Source organism: Mesoplodon bidens (genome assembly GCF_964165515.1).
Source record: "Mesoplodon bidens genome assembly, chromosome: 2".
NCBI classification, from domain to species: Eukaryota; Metazoa; Chordata; class Mammalia; order Artiodactyla; family Ziphiidae; genus Mesoplodon; species Mesoplodon bidens.
This window is the reverse complement of record NC_138177.1, coordinates 16,914,779-16,930,531: the sequence shown is the minus strand read 5'-3', so window position 1 is coordinate 16,930,531 and position 15,753 is coordinate 16,914,779. Positions and strand designations below refer to the sequence as shown.

The 15,753-nt window shown below is 44.7% G+C and overlaps 1 protein-coding gene across 1 annotated transcript in view; it reads right to left on the bottom strand.

The window, feature by feature from the left end:
• TGFB2 (transforming growth factor beta 2) overlaps positions 1–15,753 on the bottom strand; it is an 84,101-nt gene that overhangs the window by 29,114 nt on the left and 39,234 nt on the right. The window contains exon 2 of the mRNA XM_081218878.1: positions 2,511–2,674. Within this exon, the coding sequence (XP_081075004.1) occupies positions 2,511–2,674 (164 nt within the window). The remainder of the gene's footprint in view (positions 1–2,510; positions 2,675–15,753) is intronic.

Below are 15,753 nucleotides of genomic sequence, written 5' to 3'. Positions count from 1 at the left end.
ATCAAGCTGCTTTTTCAGAGAACTCAGTCTTTGCTTTCCCTCCTAATACAACTCCACCCTCTGGCCGGCCTAGTTTCTCTTATTTTTCTTCTATTCTGGCTGATATTGAGGCAAAGAGGTAGGGAAGGATTTGTTACAAACAGCAAATGTGGCGAGGAGTGAGTGCTTGAGAATCAGAGCTGGACCTGGATCCCAGCCCCACCTCCTCCTAGCTGTGTGACCCTGGCCAAGTGACTTAATTTCTCTGTGACTCAGCATCTTTCTCTGTAAAAAGGAGAAAGAATCCAGTAGTAGAAAGAATATTTGAAATGAGTGAAGATGGTCTAAAGGTACGAACTTCCAGTTGTAAGATGAATAAGTTCTGGGGATGTAATGTACAATATGGTGACAATAGCTTGTAATAGTGTATCAAATATTTGAAATAAGAGAGTAAATCTTAAAAGTTCTTACCACAAAGGGGAAAAAAACGTGACTATGAGAAGTGGTACATGTGAACTAAACTTACTGCGGTGATCATTTTGCAATATATACATATATCGAAACCTTATTCAAGGTTGTACACCTTGAACTAATACAACATTATATGTCTGTTATATGTCAAAAAATGAAACAAAAAGATACCTCATCATGCAAACTTCACAGGAGAGCTATGGACACAAATGGAGGCAATACTTATAAAGAGCTTAGCAGAGGGGCTGGTACACAGAAAGCCGACACTGTCTGATACTCTTAGAATGCGCATTAAGATTTTAAGGTCTCCACGGAGAGGTCCCTGAGGATCTAAGCAAGAACTACTTTTCATGAACACACATGTAAACTGGTACTTGAAAACTGTTTTAACAACTTCAAACTCATTCTCAGAGATTCCATGTACAATGCTTATTTGTGTGGGAATTTTTCCATTTTCCCAATAAATGCAAAGAAAAGTTTTATCCAGATTACCAAAATTTCCAGATGTTTACAATCCAGGACAATTAGAGGTCTCAACGTGCAGATGTCAATTCCTTTCATTCCCTCAGGAAGCACGCTTTTTAGTCATATTGTCTCACATGCCTCCTCCTTAACGTTGGGGTTCTCGGGTCTGTTCTTATTCAGTCTCCCTCTACATACCTTCCCTGGAGGGCAACACTCTGCCCTAGTCTCTCCTCACCTCCTGGCACTGAGTACCATCTCTTTGGTACCCTCAACAGGCCCCTTCAAAGGAGACCCTGTTTTGGCACAAGTGGCTCCTTCTGTCAGGAATGACCATCCCTCATCCTGTTTTAACAGATGCTTCTTGAGGCCCCACCGTAAACGTCAAGTCCCTGGTGAAATCTTTCCAACTCTTCCCTCTACAGACACTGTTCATACGACACTATGACATATTCACTATGACCTGATCTGCCTCCCTTGCCCAACTCAGGGCTTTCAGAGCAGTGCTTTCATGTGTATCAGATCCCCTAAAGATCTTGATAAAAATCTAGATTCTGATCTACATTCTGTGCATTCTGATTTGGTAAGTCTGGGCTGGGGCCTGAGATTCTGCATTTCTCCCAGCTCCTAGGTAATGCTGATGCTACTGCCCGATAACCCACGTGAGTAATAAGCTGTTAAGAACATCTCTCACATCTCAGTAACTTGGTATCACCATCATCATCATCACCATCATTATTACCATCACCATCATCATCATCATATCATCACCATCATCATCATCATCATATCATCACCATCATCATCATCACATCATCATCATCATATCGTCACCATCAGCAGCAGCAGCACCATCATTATTACCATCACCATCATCACCATCATCATCATCATATCATCACCATCATTATCACATCATCATCATCATATCATCATCATCATATTATCATCATCACATCATCATCATCACCACCATCATCATCTTTTGACACAGCTGCCTAGCAACTGTACTTAGGGAGATGAGATATCAGGGCTGCCTGAAATCGTGGTGGACAGTGGTGAACAGAGATGTGCATCTGGTGTGGGATGGACTAGAAAGTGCGGGTAGAATCAGAGAGGAAAAGGAGGCAGGATGAGGTTAGTGAAGAGACAGGAGGTAGCAAAGAGAGGAAGAAAAGACAGTGAAAAAGATGGAGAGAGAGACAACAGGAAGGAAGTGACGAGGGAAGAAAAGGAGAAAGGGATGGCCATCAAACGAGAAAAGAAAGGTAGCTGACTTCCCTCCTTGGGGTGGGACTGGTCCTACTTCATCTGACTTTACAGAGTAGGGGGTGGACTTCTGGACTTGAGCCCTCCCGAGGGTGGGCACTCTAGCCATTCATGCCCAGAGCTTCCCCCGTTCACTCTAAATGTTCTGCCTTCCTGAGCAAGTGAGGAATGAACTGTCACTGTGAGAGGAATAATAAATGAGGGTCTATGTCATGATTATGCGTGTAGAAAACGGCGTATCTCAGTTCAGAAAATCTCAGTCTGTAGGAAGTCCTTTATCCTAAGACTTCAAACTGATTGTCCATTCAAACAACCCAAACAAAAGTTACCTGATACAGTTCGATCCGTTGTTCAGGAACTCTGGCTTTCGGGTTCTGTAAACGAAAGACTCTGAACTCTGCCTTCACCAAATTGGAAGCATTCTTCTCCATGGCGGAGACGTCAAATCGGACAATTCTGAAGTAGGGTCTGTAGAAAGTGGGCGGGATGGCATCTGTAAAAAGTTAGGGCAATCATTCAAAATGATAAAAATCCATTGTTCTCTCACAAAAGACCACGCAGCATGAGATAGTCTTAAGAAACCATACGGGAAATATCTACAGAATGATTTCGTTTCCAATGGCCAATTTAATATAATTAACAATTGAACCAGAAAAAAAAAATAAACATCTGCATTTGGTTACAGGAGCAGCCGATTAATAGGGATTAACAAACCACTTCCAACTCCATTTGAGGCTATAAAGTTAACCCTCTCCTTTGAAAGTTGACAGAGTGGTGGAAAACCCTAGATGGTTATAAATTGGAACAAGTTCATGACAGTGGATGCCTGGAGAGATCCGTCGGGCTTGCGTACACTTTCGTCAGTTGTGCCAGGAAAAGAGCTCCTAATGGCAAGCAGTTTGCCCATGTATTTTTTTTCCTTGAAATTTTGGCACTCAAACACTCTGTTCTCTCCAGCTTCATGGACTGCATCTTTTTTGGCTTTGATAATTTGGTCTTTCACACACATAGGACCAAATACACCCTCTAGACAAGTTAGGGTGAGGACATTTGAATAAATATACACAGATACTGGCTATACCAGGCCAGTCTTAAAATTCTTTATTTGGCATAAATGTCCATTGGTGGGAAGGAATCCTAGCTAATGAAGAGAAAAATAATCAACCCAAATGCCTTCTGTTCTGAGCCATGAAAAATACAGAGATGCAGAAAGCCCACAGCAATTTCAAGTTCATGGGCTGCTAGAATTTTGCTGTTATTTTGTAGTAACCTGTCATTGCCTTTGAATATGCAACTTGAGGTTACCCCCAAACCAAAGCAAGTCCGAATTCTAACCCCATACTTCATATACAACACCGATTTATTAAGCACCTACACTGGGCAGGCCACCTGTTACAGGTACATTCCTACAGTATAGGTAGAATAGGTATATTTCTACAATATTCTTCCAAAATCTCCTGCAAACTTACTTTCATTATTCTGGAATGTTCCACCCAACTCTGGTGCCTCCATGATTTTCTACCCCCTCCTCAATTATGTCACTTCATTGCTACATAATCACTAATTTTTTTAAGGCTTCTTACAAATGTTTTTATTCATTATTATGTTTGCTTATTTTGTTTCCCCATGAAATTTTAAGAATCTTGAGGACTAACCATATTTTTCAGGTGTTTCTTTTTCCCCATCTACCTAGGACAGGGCTCTGCACACATGGAGTTCACCAAATATCCACTGTTTACAAACCTGGTCATCAACAGGAGTCTTGAAAGACTCAGGCATCTGGCTATTGGCAAGACCAGCTTCTTATTAAACGAGTGAACCATCCTGCTGATCTTAAAACAGAAATAAATACCTTTTGTGATTTCCTGGGAAATCCATGCCCTGACAATTACACTGAAAAAAAAAAATGCTAGGAACACACCAACATTTCCTCATCTTAAGAGCTCTGAACATTTTTCCCTCATAGAGGCTTTTCCCGATCCCTTTCCCATGTCCTGTGGCTGCTGGAAAGCAGCTCATGGGGAAGTGGTGAATTTCAAACCATGCTCTGCTCGATGACTGCTTCACAAAGGACTGTGTGAATTGAAGCTTTGTAGCTCAGAAGCCTCAGAAACAAAAACAAACAAGCAAGCAAACAAAACCCCCCAAATCTAAAGCACCCACGTTTCAGAGAAAAGAAGGTATTCATGTGGACACGGGGATGGCCCACTGCATCACTACCGTGAAGTACTTGGTGGACAGTTTCAGGCAGACAAACATTCACCCGGCCAGAAAGGTTTGGGGAGCCCCCTAGCTTAGCAATTTACAAAGGTAGCTGCAAGAACAAACTGACCTTTCTCTCCACTGGAACATGCCCAGCCCAGGTGATTGGACAGGCTTGTCCCATCCTGATCAGCTCAGCTGAAAACAGTCTGGGGGCCCAGGTAGAGAGGCCTGGAGAGGGCTGGGGCCAGGCCTCCTGGCTTCACACACTCTCTTGTTTGGCCAGAACCTTCCATAGGCCTAGTGGCTGCATTCAAGTTCGCATGGCCTCCCCATTAGACAGCAGAAGCTTCAAACATGCTTTGAAAGAGCATCCTGAAAGCACAAAGCTGCTTCAGTGCATTTCCTGTCATTAGCAAGAGTAAACATCTCATTGGTTTTCTCCCTCTTATTGGAACCCCCTTCAGGCCTGTGTTACTTCCACAGACACCCATCATTCACACCCGCCAACCCCAACCTTATCCTTCCATCAAGTTTGTAAATCAGTGCTCTTGAGATTTATTTTTATTCTCTTTTGTGTTTATTAAACTTTGAACAATTTTTTTTCCCTTTCTGGTCCTCTGCCCATAAACACAATTTCTTTTTATGGCCGCTTTGGACCAGGAGGTCAATTTTGTTTCTCCTTCTTCTAAGCAAATCATCCAATGATCCTGTCCTAGGCTTTCGAGCTTTGAAAGGGTGTTTGCAAATATTTACAGGAATCGCTTGCTAGTTAAGTACGTTGTTCTGCTCTGCTCCCTATACCCTGGCAAACAGCCCTCCTTCCTTCTGGCCATTATAACCATTTTGGCTGTTTCAACTGCCTGATAATACAAATCCACAGTTTTGGTTCTTACTTTATAAGTCGAAGCAGTTAACACAGGAGGTGAAATGGCAGCTGAGCATTCCCCACCAGCACGTCGGCTTTGGTCTTGTGACCACAGTGAAGGGACCAGGCCAGCAGGACACAGCAGCTTTTCCCACACCCCCGCTCCAGCACCCGAGAATGGGAGCTCACTGGATAATGACTGGTAACTAAAGAACTGACTACCACCTCTAAGGGTCAGCCCCAGCTGTCCCTGGCTTCCCTCTGTTATGGGTCACCAGTCCCCTGCCTGGCTGAGGAACTTGAGCGACTTGCCAAATATCCTTACATTTGGGGGAAAAACTAAAAATCACAGCAAAGTGCCGGGGCCTAGCCTGTGACCCTGCCCTTACTTCATAAAGGCTTTTGGACACCTGGTGCAAAGAGCTCAACGTGGCCCCGCTACACCCAGCCTGGATGCTGAGGCTCGTTTCTTGGGCTCGGAGTGGCTGGGTAGGTAGTTAATGGCTTGGGCAGCCCTAATCCGCCCATCCAGCCTTGGAGGGATGTAGCTTTTGTTCTCCACCTTCTCCAAGAACTCATTTCCCCCTTTGGAATGGGACATGTCTCTAAAGGCCTCTGGAATTCCGATCCAGTTCCTACCCCATTGCCAGGTAGTTGGGGACTTGCGTTTGACCTTTGCTAACTTGCCCACTCTCATCCTAGTTGGCGCCCTCCTCTCGATGTCTGACTCACTTTTTTCGGTGCGGTCAGATGCACTTTCCTCTAGCCCTGAGGATTTCAGACCCAGGCTTGTTCTCATCCTCCCCTTCCCTGCCGCCCACTGTCCCCCGTGCCTTCCTCTCGTGGAAAAGCTTGCACATGGGACATTCCAGAATGCCACCCAGTGAGTGGTATTCCCCTCCCCTCAACCCTGGCCACACATCCCTGCTAAATCCCACTCGGGGGAACAGACAGAGGAAACAAAGAAAAGGAGGAAATCTAGCTACTGATTTACAAAGTAATCATGTACAGGATGCCTAAACCTGTGATAGCATAGGATCACAAGCTACTTTTATAAGCATTCTAGGTTGACTTGTCTTCTCTTCCAAATTATTATATATATATATATATATATATATATATATATATATATATTTTTTTTTTTTTTTTTTTTTTTTTTTTTTTTTCAGTACGTGGGCCTCTCACTGCTGTGGCCTCTCCCGTTGTGGAGCACAGGCTCAGTGGCCATGGCTCACGGGCCCAGCCGCTCCGCGGCATGTGGGATCTTCCCGGACCAGGGCACGAATCCGCGTCCCCTGCATCGGCAGGCAGACTCTCAACCACTGCGCCACCAGGGAAGCCCTCTTCCAAATTATTGATTGGCTCATTTGTCAATCATCTTCTCCTTGTGTTAGCACCCTACGGTCAGGAAGCTTCACTTAGAGTTCTTTGGTTCCCCATGGCCCAGGGATGGCTTCATGGGCATGTGACCAGGGTGGTGGTACCGGGTCCCAAGCTCAGAAGGGCCTCACACTGGAGTTTGATGCTTTGTGTCACCATCTTGAGACCCTTAATCATTTCACCTTTGAATTGAGGCTTCGTACGTGAAGTCTGATGGGACAACGGAGCACGTACAGGGGCATGGAGCCTCACTCATGTGCTGGGCCACCCTCCCGTCACCTCCAGGCCTCCCCGGAATTGGCGCTCAGCCCCCTGCCCCTCGCACCCAGGACAGCCGGCATCAGACGCCCACACCTGAACATCTCCAGGCAGGGCACGGGGGTGGCTGTTTCAGCTGAGGCTGGCAGCGTATTCAGAGGCTGCCCAGTGAGAGAAAGTGGCTAGTCCTTCCACAGTCACATACACTTATAGGATCCGAATGCAGTGGGACCTTTAAGGCCATTTGAATTTTAACCCCAAATCAAAAAGTCCTAGCTATGGGGCAACAGGGACATCAGTAGGCTTTTCTGAGCCTGTTTCTTCATCTATATAAGGAAGGAAATAATTTCCTATCTCATATGTATTGACTCAGGTTGTCAGTTCACACAAGCGAGCAGACAGAACATCAAGCACTGGGTCTCGCACAACTTTCCCCTCAAAAATGTCCCTTCCGGGCTTCCCTGGTGGTGCAGTGGTTGAGAGTCCGCCTGCTGATGCAGGGGACACGGGTTCGTGCCCCGGTCTGGGAAGATCCCACATGCCGCGGAGCAGCTGGGCCTGTGAGCCATGGCCGCTGAGCCTGCGCGTCCGGAGCCTGTGCTCCGCAACGGGAGAGACCACAACAGTGAGAGGCCCACAAAAAAAAAAAAAAAAAAAGTCCCTTCCTATCCCCCTTTCCAGCCTGCAACAGAGATGCTACATGGTTCTTGGGCCTTCCTTGAACGTCCCACCGAGAGAGAACACTCTCTTACCACCTAACTTAATTAGAAGAGAAGGAGTGGAAGCTGCTAAGTGTCCTGGGACAGTTTATAAATGACTCTGAACAGAAACCAAAGAAAAGTCTTACAACATCACCAATACATGAGGATCTCTGACAGAAAGTGTAGATTTGGAGCCTGAAAGAAATACCCCAAGGATGTCCAGAGCTCAGCCTTTAGGGAGGCAAGGCTTCAATCATCTGTCCTGAATCTGGTAGCAGGTTGAGCTAGATGGCCACCCAGCTCACTTGCAGCTCTGCCATTTCATCATTCTCATTTTGATATTCTCCACGGATGGAGCCTCCAAAAAGTATTTTTTCTCCCCTAAATTTTACATTAGATGACTGTCCCTCACCACCTGCTTTAGAGTCACATGGGAGGCTTATGAATATGATTATCACCTGCCTCTATCCCAGACCTACTGTGTGAATCCCAGGTGATTCTGTTTTACTTCCAGATTTGATAACATCTGCCCTAGACAATGTCTAACCATAATGAACTTGGCCAGGCTTCCCTTCCCTTCAGTGTTGAGAACTGGTTAGGGATGAATAAAAAAATATGTCTATCCCACCATCCCCACCCTAAAAAAGAATGGCCTGGTCTCACTGCAGCCTCAGAATTTACTTCACAATCCCCTCCCATTTTCTAATAGTTTTATATGCTTCCTGTCTGCTAAGAAGCTGTTTTTCATCCCCATTTCACAGATTCAGAAATGAAGAGCAAGGAGAGTGAAATAACTCCTGGCTAAGGGCAAGGTGAAGCTGGCCTGTCAATCAAAATCTCTGGCTTTTCACCACAATATCCTGCCTTCTGTGCAAAAGAGTCCCCTGAGTCGAAGACATGAATCCCACCCCAGGCAGAAGGACCAACACCCTCACTAGAGCACTGTTGCAAAAACGGGCACAAAGAAGTAGCTCCTGCATAACTAGAGATCTGTTTGACCTTGCAGGAAAGCCCCAGAAGCTTTAATGCAAGGCCCAGTATTTTCACTGATACTCCTTAAAAAAATGGCTCTGGTTTGGAGATCTGGAGCTTGTTCATGTGGAAGTTCCCTGCCAAGAGGCACTGTGCTAATACTAGGACTGCCCAGGATCATTTGGATGCCCATACAAGATGTGCCTGGTGCCTCTATCCTCAGTAGCATCCACTGGCTCTCATCCCCAAGCTCCTCAGACAAACAGAACAGACTCTTCATTCCCCTTTCCAGAAGAGACTGCACTTTTCCTACAGCTCTGCAGTAATTGGCGTGGACTTTTGACAGTGCTTAACGGGTGTAGTGGCCCCTCATTCCTGACATCCCCAGCTTTGAGGGAAGTAGTTTGGGGTTCATTAGACATTCCTCAGAGAGCAGCAAGACAAGCAACCCGCCACATGATGGGAGGGCAAGAAATGAGCTGCTATTTGTATGTGCGCGGACACAGCCAGCAAGAAACCAAGACAATTGTGTTTGGGGGTTTTCTCAAATTTGTCTTGGCACACGGGAGATAGATTTGATTTCACTACCACATCCCAAACACTGCTGACATTCAAGTCACAGCAATTTAACACAAAGTGACTGAGGAATAAACAGCGCATCACCAGTGGTTTCTGATGTTCTCCCCGGCCATCCCTCCTATTAAATGTAACCCAGCACCGGAGCATCTGTGATGGAAAGTGGGTGTCTCCGAGCAGGGGACAGACCTAATGGGCTGCTGGCAGTTGGGAGTCACTGTGTCAGCATCCGCTTATGTGACTTGGCCTTCATCTAACTGCTATTTGAGTCTATGCACACTGTCAGCGGGACCGTTTTGGCCCCTTCTTACACAAAACCAAAAAAAAAGTAAAATCACAGTGATGCTGGCCCACAGTGGTTGGTTTTCTTGAACTATGACAGACATGGTGTTTCTAGTGTCTACTCCAAAGTTTCCATCACCTTCATAAAAACCCCACTTATGTGGAGACACTTATTTTGTTTTGATTCTTCTATGTTTCTCATTGTGCTCAGGACTGTGTATGGAGAGGGCACCTGGACACACTTTTGTGGGCAGGTGGACCACGAATGGGACATGTTCCTTTGGAATGATGTCACAGTGGGAGGCTGTCCTCTTGGTTGGACTAGGTGATTGAAGCCACTCTTCTCTGCCATCGTCTCATTCTTTAAAGCCCATACAACTCTCTTGGTTTCTTTTTTTCCTCTCTCTCTCCTTATTTTCTCTCCTTCCTTTGCTCCATTTTCTTTCTCTCTTTTCTTACTTCTCTTCAATCTGTGCTTCTTTTTCTCTAAAGAAAAGCTGGGGGGGCTTACCTGGTGGTGCAGTGGTTAAGAATCCACCTGTCAATTCAGGGGACATGGGTTCAAGCCCTGGTCCGGGAAGATCCCACATGCCACGGCGCAACTAAGACTGTGCACCACAAATGCTGAGCCTGTGCTCTAGAGCCCACGAGCCACAACTACTGAGCCCTTGAGCCACAACTACTGAAGCCTGCGCACCTAGAGCCCGTGCTCCACAACAAGAGAAGCCACCACAATGAGAAGCCCGCGCACCACAAGGAAGAGTAGCCCCTGCTCGCCACAACTAGAGAAAGCCCACACGCAGCAACAAAGACCCAACACAGCCAAAAATAAATAAATAAAATTTTTTTACACGTTAAAAAAAGGGGAAAGGGGCAAAATCGCCATGATTTTGGTCCACTAATGGCCTTTAAAGAGGCCAATGACCTCATGACATATTTATCCACACAGCTATTCTAGAACCCAGCAATGGCTCCCAACAAGGTCAACAGAAAGAAGGCAATATGCATCGATTCCACTAACAAGTTAAACTTGGAAATGTAGGATCTCGCCCTTAATCTCTTAATGGATGAGAAGCACCCTTTATTTTTAATCTCTTTCTACAGATTGAGAAACGAGTAAAATCTTGCCAGACTTACACCAAACATTGCCAAAGTAAAGATGAAAATGTACCCTCTCGGATATTCTTGCTCACCGCTGCAGAGAGCCTTCTCAGCCCAGAACAGACAAATTTCAACATTCCCCTTTCCAGAAACTACTGCATGTTCCCTGCAACTCCATGATGATTGGTGTGGACTGTCTGACATGCTTAATGGGTGTAGTGGCTCCTTATTAGCCTGAAAATCTTTCTCTAAGTTTTCTAAAATTATAGCAGTGATGCACGTAATGGTTATTGCGTGTCTTGTACCGGGAGCTCGTCTCTGTGTTGTATGTAAACTTCTTGCTTGTGGCCTAACTTCTTTGTCAGGCAATCGCCTAATTACTTTGAGGCACTGTGCTGCTTTCCTGCTCTGCCCTGAAGCTCAACTAATAAGCAACAGGGCACACCCTGCTAGGATTGCAAGCTATTTACCAACTTCACCAAGTGGGACAGGCTATTATTGCTAATGTATTAAATTCATGCCTTGGGAGTGAGTAAAGGTGAAGAGGAAGAGATGGTCTGGATTATCTAGTTTGAAAAGGAAAGCAAATACAGCTAACGTTCATTCTCTCTGAAACTCTTCATTGCACTTAGAAATGAGAACACATAAAGGGTTTGCCTGGCACCTATTATGTGCTCTCTCAGTGTTACTGGTATCGAATTCCTCTTACTGCAGTTTTCTCTATAAGACAAGACAAGACAGTCTCTCCCAGAACTCCTTCAGTGATGGAGAACTCAAACTTAGGCAGATTGACCTACTGCAGTCTCTGACAGCTCCGACTGTACAGAGTTCTTCCCTATCTTGGGCTGAGATCTGCTTACCTACAAGGTCTGCCTACTGGGTCTGTTTCTGTCACATAAGATGATTTACCCCCTTTCCAACTGACCCTACTCAGAAATTGTGAAGCCAAATCTCATGTCTCCCTACCCCCATCTCCTTTCTTTTCTAAGCAAACATTCCTATTTCCTTTTCTTATTTTTCGTGAGAGCCTTTTCCCTTCGTGGATGGTCTCCTCTTGGCTCCAATTTTAAAATCAGACCCTTAAATCTGAACATAATTCTCAAGGCAGGATAGAGTAGAACTATCACCTTCCTTCTTGTGGAACTTATACTTGTATTAATACATCCCAACTGTGAATGGTTCTCATTCATTCTCATTCTCTCTCTCCCTCCCGACTACCCACCACACACACACACATTCTCTCTCTCTTTTTAACCTTTGTACTCGTATCATATTTTCTATGTGTTTTGAATGCATAATAAATGAGAAGTCTTGGGTCTTTTCCACACAGCCTGTTTTACAGATGTCATTATCTTATGTTTTATACCCTGAGGCTTTTTTGTGTGCAAATTTTACAATATACCCCAATCCAATATGTATTTATTTGATTTGACTCCTCTTTTCAAATATGCTGAGATGGATTTGATGTCTGATTTGGTGAACCTGAACTTTCATTTCTTAAATAACATTGCAGAGGGCAGAGTCTGAAAATCAGAAATGTTGTTTATGCTGAATGCCAGTCCTGAACCTCAGCTAGAAAGATGGTAGGGAGTAAGAATTGCTTGAAAGGAATTTTTAGTTATCAGATATCTTTATTAGCATTTCAGTAGATGGTCATTCAGTACCTTAAAAAGAATACTAGAGTTTCAAAAGATGGTGCTTTCTTAGGGTTAGTAGATGTATTCATTAAGGGTGTGGACTCTTCCTCCATCCTGTTTGTACTGGCAACACAGCTATGGGCAATTAAGATATGGGAACATACAGGAATTATAGGAATCCAGATGAACTGTGGCATGACCGAGTTCTGGAATGGAGCCACAGGTGTTACGCTTGTTTTAAGAATTCATGTTTATTTGGGTGCTAAGCAGCTTTCTGTTCAAGGTCGGGACACCACTTGTGAGAGGAGAAAAAACAGTCTTTAAAGTAAGAATCTCCACGGCAAAACTAGACCACAGCTAAGTACTTTGAAATGTTTGAGTGTATCTTATTTTTATTTAATTATCTGAGAGCAAGCCCTACTCTTTAGTTTCAGTCTCATGACTTTGGTGTACAACATGTACAAATTTTCCTCTGCTCTTAGGGCCACTGGGAGAGAAAACTGACGAAATAGTAGCAGCCAGGACATCCAAAGAGTGAGTCCAACTGGTCCCAAGTTACTTTACACCCCAGCAAAGGAAGAAGGCACTGTCATTTTTGAAAATGGAAGGAGAATTCTTAAGGAAAAAAAAAAAAAAAGAGTTTCTCCTCTTTGGGGAAGCTTCAGCTCTGTCTTACAGCTCTCTCTCTCTATTTTATCTTTTGAAGGCTTCAGAAGCCTTAGTGGCAGGGGTCAAAATTCAGGTGCTTTCTGAAGCTTTCCCCACTCTCTTTTCTCACCGGCAGTTGTGTAGATGGCACAGGACAAATGCCTTTATTTAGTTACAAGCCAATGGCTCTCCTACGCTTCTTAAAAAGCATCTACTAAGTCCCCTTTAAAGAAGAGCTCTTTGAATAAGCCAGTACTTCTTAAATATGTTAGGGTGAAAGCAAATAGCACTCCCAGGGCACCATAGTGATATATACACACATGCATAACCAGAATTTAAAAAGCAGCAAACTAAGGTAGAGAGATGGGACCTTTCTACAACACCAGTGTGGGGTTTACCTGCATGTACTCGGGGAATACTGCAGGTACGCCCTAAAATCAGGGGAATAACTTTCACCAGGTTGGGGTGCGTCTGTAATGTGCTTGACACACCATATTCCGTTTCTTGTCATATTACATTGGTTTCATTAGACTGTTTTTAAAGCCCAGACAACACATCAGAAAGATTTCCCCATGTCAGAAAAGTGGGAAAATAGTCAGTTCCATGATCTCATCTGAATAAATTAACTGAGCTTTTGTGTGTGCAAGGGAAGGAAGGTTACCAATGAAGAACACTGTACAACGGAGCACCCATGAGACATGGTCCTGAGGACAGTTGCTGCCAGAGGAGGTTTGACAAGGGAAACTCGGTAACTCCTCTCAATTCCTTCAAGGGCTCTTAGACACCCCAAGAATTCTCCTTAGCAGGGAGCAAGTCCTGTGGCTGCCTGGCTATACCACTGGACTGGAGATCCCTGAGGGCCAGGAAGAGATCTGCGCACATCTATTTCACCCATCAGAGAGCTCCTTTTTAGACCCTCCTGACCAGGCCACCCATTGGACTGACACTTGTAGGAGCGACCCTGGGAACACTGGCTCTATATTGGAGAGAGAAGCCTTTGTAAGTCTCACAAGTACAGGGGCTGAATCATTCATCTTCTCTCTCCCCAAGGCCTCCTAGTACATAGTAAGTGCTCAATAACTATCACAAAGGAAAAGAAGATTAATTCTTTGCTCAAACAGCTAAATCATATGATGAGGACCAGTGTAAATCACAAGGCCTGACATCTTCCTAGGATTTTAATGCCTCACAATGTACTTTCACATACATTACTTCATCTGAGCCTGGTAACTCCTAGGTAGTGTTATCTCCATTCTACTGTTGAGGAAACCATAGTTCAGAAGCCAAATGGTTTTATTTAAATGAGTCTGGGGACTTCTTAGTGCAAACCTCTGACACCAGGCTCGGGACCTACCCTTCCTGTAAGATATAAAGCAGCTGACAGAGCAAGCAGCACAATCTCTTAGACTGGGCATCCTCAAGTGAAGACTGGGAAAACCAATTCTGAGATCTTCGTGGTATTCCGACTTGAAGAGATACAGCAACGCTAAAATAAACACTGTCTTTCCACTGGCTCTGATGCTCTGGTGAGAGCGGTTTTCATTGTTATTGTGAATAGCTATTCTAGTGCCAAGGGCAGAAGCATCTTCCTGTAAATGCCCAGCAGCCTGAGAGGGACGGCGCTTAGAAGGGACCAAGATGGAGAAGTGATTTATGCTCAGGCAGCTACCTTGGGAATCACGACATTCAGTGATCTTCCCTGGAACTGGTACTTTGGGAATGAGGCCAAGAGAGATTCAAGAGAGAAGGAGGGAGCAGATTCCCCCATGTTTCAGTGGGAGATTAAGATGTCTTCAGGCCATCTCTTTCTTCCACGGTGGGTAAGGGGGAGACTGGACCACAGGCAGCCACAGCAGTGGGCATAAGAAAGACTCAGAGGGACTTCCCTGGCGGTCAAGTGGTTAGGACTCCATGTTTCCACTGCAGGGGGCATGGGTTCGATCCCTGGCCGGGGAACTAAGATCCCATAAGCCGCGCGGCTCAGCCAAAAATAAAAATTACAAAAGCAATTAAAAAAAATAAAAAAGAAGAAGAAAGACTCAGAGATGTTTTTTGACCCTCAGCCTCAATGACAAAATCACTTTTTGGTGTATAAAGTGAGTCCACAATTGCCCAGAAGTTTACTGCACTTTTAAAATTTTCCCTCTGGATGTAGGGGATCAGCTGTAACCTCTCCTCCCTCAAGATGGCTTCACAGAAGTCATTCTCCCTTGAACAGGCAATCAGTGCAGCCCAAACACAGATGGACTTTTACAAACACCAGCTGATCCCTTTGCTTCCTTCTTTTTTTTGAAACCAATGGATTATACATTAATTACTCCTTGTTCATTGTAAGAAGGAAGCTGAGGGGCCCTCAGAGACAAATATGTGTTCTCCATAGCTCTACTATAATCATACACACATCTAAGCTCATGTTCATGGCTCTGTGGGTGCCTGGGATCCTCTAACTACAGCTTCTAATCTTGCAGAGGACAGAAACATGGTCTTGCTCCTGGTGGGTCTCCCAGGCTGCTTTGTTTCCATCAAGGGTAACACTGATGGGGAGAATGATGGGGGTTGGTGGTGCACATACAGACACACGAACTTCGCAGCGTGTTCAGCAACATAACATATCCCAGAGAAGGATCTAAGAATCCTAAAAGCATTTTACGAGTCTAATATAGAGAGAGACAACACAGAGTCAGTCCTATTTCCCCAGCCTGCAATCAAACCAGCTTTTCTCACAAGTCTAGTGTGAATGAAGGGAAGCAAAGAGTGCAGGTGACAACAGGTCTCGGGTGGCGGCCATTTGGACGGTGGAGGGATTTAAAAGGTACAATATGGATCTATTTCTGCATTGCAAATAAGTTCATCTGTACCACTTTTCTAGATTCCACATATAAGTGATAATATACGATGTTTGTCTTTCTCTTTCTGACTTACTACACTCTGTATGACAAGCTTTAGG